The sequence below is a fragment of the Aulonocara stuartgranti genome (genome assembly GCF_965226115.1).
Source record: "Aulonocara stuartgranti genome assembly, chromosome: 18".
NCBI classification, from domain to species: Eukaryota; Metazoa; Chordata; class Actinopteri; order Cichliformes; family Cichlidae; genus Aulonocara; species Aulonocara stuartgranti.
In genome coordinates, this window is record NC_138954.1 from 28510606 (window position 1) to 28521395 (window position 10790).

At 43.9% G+C, this 10790-nt stretch overlaps 1 protein-coding gene across 1 annotated transcript in view; it reads left to right on the forward strand.

Moving 5' to 3' along the window:
- Positions 1–1517: 1517 nt before the first annotated feature.
- The window catches only part of casq1a (calsequestrin 1a), a 12194-nt gene continuing 2921 nt past the window's right edge, over positions 1518–10790 (forward strand). The window contains exons 1-10 of the mRNA XM_082514551.1: positions 1518–1979; positions 5667–5760; positions 5923–6023; positions 6187–6298; positions 6549–6622; positions 9893–10023; positions 10129–10174; positions 10279–10333; positions 10479–10579; positions 10705–10779. Coding sequence (XP_082370677.1) covers positions 1743–1979; positions 5667–5760; positions 5923–6023; positions 6187–6298; positions 6549–6622; positions 9893–10023; positions 10129–10174; positions 10279–10333; positions 10479–10579; positions 10705–10779 — 1026 coding nt within the window. The 5' untranslated portion in view covers positions 1518–1742. The remainder of the gene's footprint in view (positions 1980–5666; positions 5761–5922; positions 6024–6186; positions 6299–6548; positions 6623–9892; positions 10024–10128; positions 10175–10278; positions 10334–10478; positions 10580–10704; positions 10780–10790) is intronic.

Consider the following 10790-nt stretch of genomic DNA (forward strand, 5'->3'; position numbering starts at 1 on the left):
TACATGAGAAACTGGAACACACAGGCACAGCACCACAGTTCCAGTTTCTCATGTGGCCTCCTGGGAAAATTAATGTTCCAACCCTGCCTTAATCAGTGCTGGCACAGTGCATGCTCTTATCACCATTGTCAATAAAAGACTGAATGTGATATCACTGACTGAATTATGGCCAGAGGAGTGAGATGCTGAAAGCAGAGGTGCAGAGTTTGTGGATGAAGAACTTAATGACAGTTATGTGCTGTGAAGCAAAGTAGTTTGTAGGCTGAGTTGACACTAGTAACCATAGGCATACAGCACATTTTATGCCTCTGTTCACAGGTGTGGATGTGGAGTAGGGCCCACAAAATTAGTTGAGGGCACCTGCTTAGATCTCAACTTAATGTGCTCAAACATTAGACATTGCGCTTCTCATTCAATCAAGCCACGCATGCTCGAGCTGACTGTCACTTTTTCACGTTTAAGGCTATTAATGTAATCAGGACTTCAAACTGTTATGCAAGCTGTCGCTGCATGGTTTGCAAAGGAAGCACACTTGAAACCAACCCTCGCATATCCTTTTATTAGGTGTTTACAGTAACACAGCTGACCACAGTTCAGCTCCATGTTCTACAGTTAAGCCACACGCAGACGCGCATGGTGCACCTTTTAAGCCGTTTGCTTAGACAAAAAAAAATGTCTGCGTTAATGCTGTAAGCTTGCATGTCTTGTTACAGAAAAGAAGGGGTGTGTTGAGAGCTGGATGAAGTATTACGATAGCCTGTATTTATTTATAGCTTACCTCTTCCCTTTCAATTCGTAAAGTAATATGACAGGCAACCATCTCAAGCATACATGCAAACGCTGCACAGGACACTTGTGTTCAGTGTGTATCAGGGTCAGATTCACAAGGATTCCAATAAAGCTTCCACATGCATGCCCAGCCCCTGTAAAACATTATGTTTCACTTTCTTCTTGAGTCAGGGCTAAGTGACCCCTGTGCTCCTCAGCAAGTGCACCGCCCTCTCCTTTCCTCATCTCCTCTCCTCTCTCTCACTCCAGCTTCATGTCCCCGAGTGACCCAGCTTCACATTCTAGCACTGCACGGGTGCCAGCAGAAGCAAATTAGACACCAGCACCCCCTCCTGATATGTACTTCTCTGTCCTACATCCATTATTTTTAGCTGGGATCCAAGCCTTCATCTTCACTTAATAAGGGAAAAGAATCCCTCATATTTGTACCCACCCCTAAATCCATCATATCAAAGTTCTTCATCACAAAACGGACACACTCACACACCTATGTCCTATTCTATATGATGCCTTCTCTCTTTGCTCACACACCTCCTTCCATCTCCACAGCTGTCTGTGTATGTTCTGTGTTGCATGCAGAGAGCAGGTTGGTCATCTCCCCCTCACTCCACCCTCTTTCACTGGTTCCTAACATACACTCAAGCACGCACACACACACAGAAAGCTGTCACCCCAGCCCTGCCTCATCTTCTCCATGCTTAATTACGTGCCACATAGGACCACGGTCACACCTATGTCAGACTAAGCCCAACCCCTCTTGCACCCTGAGCCCACTGCCAGTTGCCCATGTGGGGTTTTTAATAAGGTGGATGCAGGAGGCTGTCTTGCTCTCTTCTGGGTGACGCGGATTGGAAGGGGTTCTCCATACTTTCACCAAACTTTTTTTTTCAATATTTTTCGCCCCTTTCATTTACTTTCTGAAACTGTAAATACATCCACATTAGAGAGGAGCCATGAAGTGGACCTGGGTGCTTGTAGTAGTCTTGCTGTCCTTTGGGAGCATTTCACTGGGCAAGGAGAGCTTGGACTTCCCTGAGTACGATGGCAAGGACCGCGTTCACGACCTCAACGCCAAGAACTATAAGTCCGTGATGAAGAAGTATGACATTATGGTGGTGTACTACCATGACCATCCCGGATCCAGCCGCGCCGCCCAGAGACAGTTCGATATCGAGGAGTTGGCCCTTGAGGTGGGTTAAGATAAGAACTGTGGATAGATGGTGATGAGGAAGCTGTAATATTGGTATTTTATTCATGAGCACATAGATGCTTTCAGCATATTTAACTGCGGTTTTAAAAAAATGGACTGAATAAACTCATCTCCTGTCAGTGACTTGCAAAGAGGAAGTTATTATGGAGAACAGGAGATAAGGCGGTAGAAAATAGCTTTGCTGGATTGAGAAATGCTGAGAAGTGAAGTCCCAAAAATGTGTCACAAGCCTACGGTGTGTCGTCATGTCGACCACCCCGAGGCAAAGAGCTGAGCTGTGAGGACCCAAGGTATCATTTATTTTGGCAAAGGCTGAGCCTGTGTAGAGGATGTGTGTCTGTTTGTGTGCGTCTTTGTGTGATACTGTGTGTGAGGCGAGCAGTTGATGCACTTAACACTCCCTCATCTGATTGCTCATCAGGCCTCACGCCAGCCTGGTTCACATTCCCATAAAAACACACTACATCCCTTTCCACACAAACCTTTCCACTTGTTTACTGTAAGTAAACAACTGTAAGTAAACAAGTGGAAACCACATTCCATTTTCCAAGAAAAGTTCAATTTATCACTTCAAGCAGCTGACTCCATGTTTGCAGACATGCTGATTATTTATACAGAGAGCAAAATTCATTTTTACACTATAACGATCACAGACACAATGCAGAAGTAAGAGGTGCCCAGAGAGCATTTGAAGACACACTTAAGATAAGATAAGATAAGATAGAACTTTATTAATCCCTCGGGTGGGTTCCTCTGGGAAATTCGATTTCCAAAAAAGCACAGCACCGACAGAAGTTACAGAGTTATACACACACACATATATATATATATATACACACACACACACACACATATATATAAATACAGAGACAATATAAATAAAATATACGAAGGGGATAAATAGAATAAATAGGAATAAAAATAAAAATACAAGTGAATTGCACATTTCAAGTATTGAGTCTATTGCACCGTTGACTATTTACAAAAGTATTGCACAGTGAGGTGAAGAGGCACTACAGCTTAGTTGTTCCCCCCTCCTTTGTCCTCCTGTTTCCCCTCCCTCTCCCCTCCAGGGAGGAGTTAAACAGTCTGATGGCGTGTGGGACAAAGGAGTTTTTAAGTCTGTTAGTTCTTGTCTTGGGGAGAAGCAACCTGTCACTGAACAGACTCTTCTGATTGTTTATGGCCGTGTGCAGAGGATGCCCAGCATTGTTCATAATGTCCATCAGTTTCTTTAATGTCCTTTTCTCTGCCACTGTCACCAGAGTGTCCAGCTTCATGCCGACCACAGAGCCAGCCCTCCTGATCAGTTTCTCCATGACTTGATATTGTCTAAAGAAGCAGTTATTTGAGAACTGCACTGAACATTGCAGTTCTGAGAAACCAGGTTGATTTCTGATTTATGGCCTGCACTAGATCACGTAGCAACAGTATTTTATGGCATTTGGCATGGCTAATGTACAGTGTAATGTCAAGGCTGCTACCCCATATGCTTGTTGCATTATTGTAATTTGCAAGCCTGGTTTGTTGACTCCTGTTTAAATTTTTTTTTATTTTTATGACAACTCTAGGCCAAAAAGGATCATATAAGGAACTCTCAACAGCCCCTAAAAATAAAAATTGTGACAAATATTCTGACTTTGCCTAAACAAATATAGCAGAAATTGTGTGCAACGGATCTCATCAGTAACCAAATCTCATGTGAACAAGACAAAGGAAAAAGGATGAAGGGCTAAAAAAAAACTAGTAATAAATAGCAGTAATGAGGAAAATATTAATAACAAATCAGACAGAGAGAGCAGGAGAGTGAGAGATACGAGAGAAGCTGCTCTCCTTGGCGAATCACATCAAGACCCTCTGGTGTCTGCGTATAGGGCACTGTTGCTCAGCCTTGGGGCTCCAGGCCAGCGCTTGAGATACTGGCTCCAGTAGTGCCAGCTCAGCTCTGCGCTGTGATTGACACATGCAGTACTGAGCATCACTGCCATCTCACCAAAATAGTCCCTGGGGCTGGTGTGGCTTCTGGTGCTATATTTATCCTGAGCTGCTTTTGTGGTGGGTTGAGCTCCGATGGCTTGTGTTTCTCCTTCTGAATGTATTTTGATTTACATTTAATGAAGCTTTATTTATAGTAAGAGGCAACTGCAAAAGGTGCAAACATTTCAGAGGTCAAGGAGCCCTGTGGGGGTTAGTGAAAGTCAAATGAAACATGACATTGTGATGGTGATAATTAAGTGCTTTCGTCCATGCCATTTGAACTTGGTTGATTTTGTTATTAAAGTGACCTCTCAGGTCTGTTACGAATGCTTTGTCAAGGGAAGCGCTGTAGACCAATGTAAGGAAAAGCACCTGCATTCTCCAGACAGATTGCAGGTGCTTTTACACTTCAACACTGAATGGCACACATGAAGGTGTACATGTCTTTCTTTGTTACTCTGCTCATCAAAATGAGCAGATACAGTCAGGTGCTGCACCAGCTGAATATCACTACAGTTCGTAACATCTCAGCCAAGAACAAAAACTGAAAGAAATGTACAGCTGCAGTGCACGCAGACATGAAGCTATGAAATCCCACCCCAGATACTGAGCCTGCTGGTTTAACTTTACATGTAGTTGGGGAGGTTCAATTACTCTGAGCAAATGATCTCATCCATGTCACATCAAATACACATTCAGAACACCCAAGTTCCAAAAACAACTTTGCAGATTTCAGACTAGGAGGAGCAGGCAGACATAGTTTGCTTTTGCTTTACATACTTTAACTGAAAGACATTTGCAAAAACAATTTATCTGGGTAAAAATAATGTGCTTTATTCAAATGGACATTTGGTGAAATTCACTACTAGGTACTACCAAAAAAATGTATACACATATATTTTTTGGGGAGGCTAAATATGTTTATAGACTAAATATAGCCTGTAAATATATGCCACAAAGTAAATGTGATATATACAACCATGAAGCATTAATCCATTTTCCTGTAAGAAGTTTTATTTTAGTCTGTGTAAATGCCAAAAGGGCACAGTCTGCAAAAAAGGTATAGTGCAATGAAGGGAATAAGTCTGTATGATGTGTAACTTAAAACTAAGCTGCAAATTTTAAACTATTTCACTGTGCCCCACTCATCCAAAACTCCAGTCAGGTTAAAAGAAATTCAGAGAATTATCTGCACAACAAACTGCAGGACAGCCTGGTTGGGCTAACTATTTATGCCAGTAAAGCAGCTGCTCAAGATTTCTGACACCAGTGTACATGTATGTGTGTGTGTGTGTGTGTGTGTGTGTGTGTGTGTGTGTGTGTGTGTGTGTGTGTGTCTGCAAGAGTTTGTGTGCACTGTTTACCCTTCAAATGCACTGAGACAGCTCTCAAACAACTTCCTCAATGCAGCTGAGCTGCAAGTGTGATGCTGTCATTGGTGGACCCAACTGTCAGTCACAAGGTTCAAGTTTCATACAGATTTAGAAAGTGCATAAGCGGCGCTCTGAAAAGCAGGCTTTTATGGTAATGAAACTACTGAGTGAGACAACTTTGTCAAAAGGTGTAAATAATAGTGTAGGGGTGTAATGGTGTAGCCTTCCAAATGAGTAAAACACACTATCCCACCACCCCACCCTTTTTTGTGTTGAACTAATAAATTGTTTAATTATTTATGTGCAATGTTTTACAGCTTGCAGCCCAGGTCCTGGATGAGTTTGAAGATGAAGATATTGGAGTTGGTCTCATTGATGCAAAGCACGACAAGGCTGTTGCAAAGAAATTAGGTAAATACAGCTGCAGGCAGTTGGTACATGGCTTATTGTGCAAAAGTCAGACTAGCCAAACAATCACAGTTAAGTTACTGTAACAGAAGTTAGCTAAAATATAATCTGAGCTAACCTGTTCAAAAGCCGCATGATTAAACACAAAATGTTCTTTCCCCTTAGGCCTTGACGAGTCTGACAGCATCTTCGTCTTCACAGACGATGAAGTCATAGAATATGATGGCGAGCTTGCAGCTGACACTCTTGTGGAGTTCATCTATGATGTTCGTGAGGATATAATCTCCCAGTTAATAGCCTGCCTTATTTTAGCAATAAAATCTCTAAATACTGATTTTTCTTCCTTTGAAGATGACCCACAGACCTTTATTCCAGTTTATTCTCCTCTCTGTCATCTCTGTTGTCTCTCCCTTTTCTCCTTTTCCACAGGTTCTCGAGGACCCTGTGGAAATAATTGACAATAGTAAGGAACTAAAAGGCTTTAAAAACATCGAAGAGGACATCAAATTGGTGGGCTACTTTAAGAGTCACAAGTCAGAACGTAAGAATCCTGTGATACTGTAATGTCATGATAGCCTGTATTGTTTTTAGATAATTCCACATCAAGCAAATTAAACAGCATCCTAACTCTAGGATAATTATCAGAATGTTTTCATTGCAGTTGCTACTATTTGATTTAAGTGAGCACACAAAAACACCAGTAATGATGAGAACAAGAAGTCTACATTCTTAGATATTTCATACATATAGCAATCTACTGAAACAACTTGATGGATGCCTTTAAATTTCAGATTTTGAGGCTTATGCTGATGCTGCTGAAGAGTTCCATCCACACATCCTGTTCTTTGCCACATTCAGTCCCAAGGTGAGTAATCAAAGTAAGTTACTTGAGGCTACTATGTGATTAGTCTAGTTTCAGCTTTCAGCACAACTGGTAAAGCTAAAGTCTTTTGAGCACTACGGATATGGGGATTGTTTTTGTAAGGATGATCAGACTCAAAAATTTAACTCAAACATAGAAACATTAAAATGAATTTCTTGGAAACTGTATATTTGCTTGCATGTTTTAATTATCTGAAAACATTTTATTTTAAAAAGTGGCAGAGGGCCCAAGATTGAACTCTGAGGCACTCCATATTTTATGTATCCAGTTTTTATGTGCAACTATAAATACAAAAGCTTTCTAAAAAAAAAATCTGAAAAATATTTTAAACAAGAATTTTAGATTGCTCCTCCCCTTTTTTTCCTCCCCATCCCCAGCTGCCTCCCTCTTCCCGCTCCAACACACCCACCCACACAAGTAGGGCATTGGGGTGCGGGCGTGTCACCAGGGTGCAGGGGAGGCATTCCCCCCCCCGTCCCCTCCCCGTCCCCTTCTGGCCACCTGTGCCTCAGAGCCGGCGGGCACGCCACTGCAGCCTCCTCTGGCTTCTGCTCCGTGGCTACTGGGTGACCCCTCATCTGGGGCTCTCCTCAGCTCTCCCCAGGAGGGTGGCACGGATGCCCCTCCGGTGGTCCTCCTTGGGCTCTCGCACTCTGGGGCCTCTGGATGTCTGGGGCCTGGATCTCCTCCATGCCTGCTTCATGCCCTGGGGGACAGGGCTATAGATCTCTACATCCTCTAGCACAGCGTTCCCCAACCTTTTTTGCGCCACGGATCGGTTTATGCCCGACAATATTTTCACGGACCGGCCTTTAGGGTGTCGTGGATAAATACAACTAAATAAAACTAGTACCGGTAAAAAAGAAGATTTATTCATAACACACGTGAAAAGACCCAGGAAAACCGAGTTAACGATAAAAACGATAACAAAATAACGCTGAAAACCGATAAAAACCCTGAAAACCATACATTTAACACCTGAGCCTCAACTCTCGCGGCCCGGTACCAAACGACTCACGGACCGGTACCGGTCCAAGGCCCGGGGGTTGGGGACCGCTGCTCTAGCAGACCATTACATGGGGAAACCTTTTGAATACAGTCATGTCTGTCCCGTCTGTAACAACTGAAAATAAAATAAAATAAATAATAACAACAAAGATTGATCAAATGGACCAATATGGCAAGGCCGTGATGATCCATTTGGCAAAGTAAATCCATTGGGTATCCTTGTTGGTCTTCAGACAACAATTCTGACGGCTAAAGAACCAAATGGGACAGGCAAAAAAAAAAAAAAAATAAAAAATTTTAGATGGCAAAGGGCAGCCCTAGCGGAGCCCATCACCCACCGGGAACGAGTCCGACTTATTGCTGGCAATGCGAACCAAGCTCTTGCGACGGTCGTATAGGGATCGAATGGCCTGTAGCAATGCGCCAGACACCCCATACTCCCGCAACACCTCCCACAGGACACCCCGAGGGACACGGTCGAATGCCTTCTCCAAGTCCACAAAACACATGTACACTGGTTGGGCAAACTCCCATGCGCCCTCAAGTATCCTTCAGAGGATAAAGAGCTGGTCCAGTGTTCCTCAACCAGGACGTAAAACCGCATTGTTCCTCCTGTATCCGAGGTTCGACTAACGGACGAACTCTCCTCTCCAGCACCCTGACTGAGACTTTCCCAGGGAGGCTGAGGAGTGTGATCCCCCTGTAGTTGGAACACACCCTCCAGTCCCCCTTCTTAAAGATGGGGACCACCACCCCGGTCTGCCAGTCCAGGGATACTGCCCCTGATCTCCACGCAACATTGTAGAGGTGTGTCAACCAGGACAGCCCTACAACGTCCAGAGCCTTCAGGAACTCGGGCGGACCTCATCAACACCAGGGGCTCTGCCACCAAGGAGTTGTTTAACTGCCTCAGTGACCTCGCCTCCGGAAATTGGCGGATCATCCCCCTCATCCCCAGACTCCGCCTCTTCCTCGGAAGACGTGTCAGTGGGATTAAGGAGGTCCTCGAAGTATTCCTTCCACCGCCTGACAATTTTCTCAGTCAAAGTCAGCAGCGCTCCGCCAGCACTATACACAGTGCAGGTAGAGCACCGCTTTCCCCTCCTGAGACGCCTGACGGTTTGCCAGAATCTCTTCAAGGTAGTCCGAAAGTCTTTTTCCATGGCCTCTCCGAACTCCTCCCACACCCGAGTTTTTGCTTCAGCCACTGCCCGAGCCGCATTCCGCTTGGCCTTTCGATACCTGTCAGCTGCCTCCGGAGTCACACAGGCTGACCAAGCCCGATAGGACTCCTTCTTCAGCCTGGTGGCTCCCTTCACCTCTGGTGTCCACCATTTGGTTCGGGGATTAACACCACGGCAGGCACCAACCACCTTGCGGCTGCAGCTCAATGCAGCAGCTTCAGCAATGGAGATGCTGAACATGGTCCATTCGGACTCAATGTCCCCAGTCTCCCTCGGAATGCTGTTGAAGCTCTGCCGGAGGTGTGCGTTGAAGATCTCGCGGACTGGGGCCTCTGCTAGACGTTCCCAGCACACCCTCACTACACGTTTAGGTGCACCAGGTCTGTCCAGCGTCCTCCCCAGGGAGGTCTGGGCCTCTCTGCTTAAGCTGCTGCCCCCGCGACCCAGCCCCGGATAAAGCAGATGAAGATGGATGGATGGAAGAATTTTAGATGCATCTTACATTGCATCGTTTTGAAGATTAAAGTTATGGTTACATTATTATTTGTCCATCATGTGATCATCACGCAAGAAATAAAAACACTGTGTGATTACCAGTATTTGTGAAGCCATTGGATCAGGGGGCGAGCCTTTCCAAGGTATCCTTAATCAATTCATTCAAGTTAGTGAGGCCTAAGTGATCTTTCTTATATCTAAATATCAGACAGATCTTCCACTAAGATGTTAAGTATATGTTAAGTAAAGCATTTTACACTGTTGTTTCTCTTCCACCCATTGTACACTCACAGATCAGTGGTGGTGAAAAGTGCAGAGTAAGGTACTAGCTGAACTGCTAAATGGAGTGACTTAGGCTTGCAGTGTTTTGCTCAAGTACATTTTAACATATGGATTGAAACATCAACCCTGCAATTAGTCACAAACCTTGGCTAACTTACTAAACACAAATATATATTAATAACACTTTCATTTTTCTTAAGCAAAAACAAATAATAAATAATACACCATTAATATATCCTTTATGGTCAGATGAGGGTTTGAGTTCTTTGGCCCTGTCTTACAGGTCGCCAAGGCTCTGGACCTGAAGCTCAATGAGGTGGACTTCTATGAACCATTTATGGATGAACCAGTTGTTGTCCCAGGAAAACCTTACTCTGAGAAGGAACTGGTGAAATTCATTGAAGATCACGACAGGTAAGTCCTATTTTTGCCACATTAGAAGGATCTCGAGAGGTACAAGCTTCATGATCTGAGTTCCAAGTAAAGGGCATTAAGATTTGAGTAATCTTTGCTTGTTAGACCAACCCTGAGGAAGCTGCAGCCCCACAACATGTACGAGATCTGGGTGAGAAATTATAAACTTGAATTATATTTCCTAGACATAACTTTAATAAGATTGTAACCTAATGTTTTACAGTTTCCCTGAAATTCCGGCCTTTTTTCCCACAGGAAGATGATGTTGATGGTGAACATATTATTGCCTTTGCAGAGGAGTCTGACCCAGGTAAAGGAATCTTAAATGAAGTATAAAAACATATCTATGAGCATCTGTAATGACAGTTGTTTCTGATCATCCTGTAATGCTGTTTAGTTTTTGTTATTTAGATAGCTGTTTAGCTTAGACTGCGATGTACTTTTCCACTACTCAGATGGTTTCGAGTTCCTGGAGATTCTAAAGCAAGTTGCCGAGGATAACACTGACAACCCCGACCTCAGCATTGTCTGGATCGACCCTGATGACTTCCCTCTGGTAACAATATGAAGCAGTGTAATATGCTCTTTAGAAACAAGAGGCTGTGAGGCACTCTGCACAGTTTTACTGATAGCAGTTGGGTTGATAACAGCAACTAATCTTTTGCTTACTTTCCCCTGCAGCTCCTGCCACACTGGGAAAAGACTTTTGGAATTGACCTGTCGCACCCACAGATTGGTGTTGTTGAAGCTGATGATGTAAGTAATAT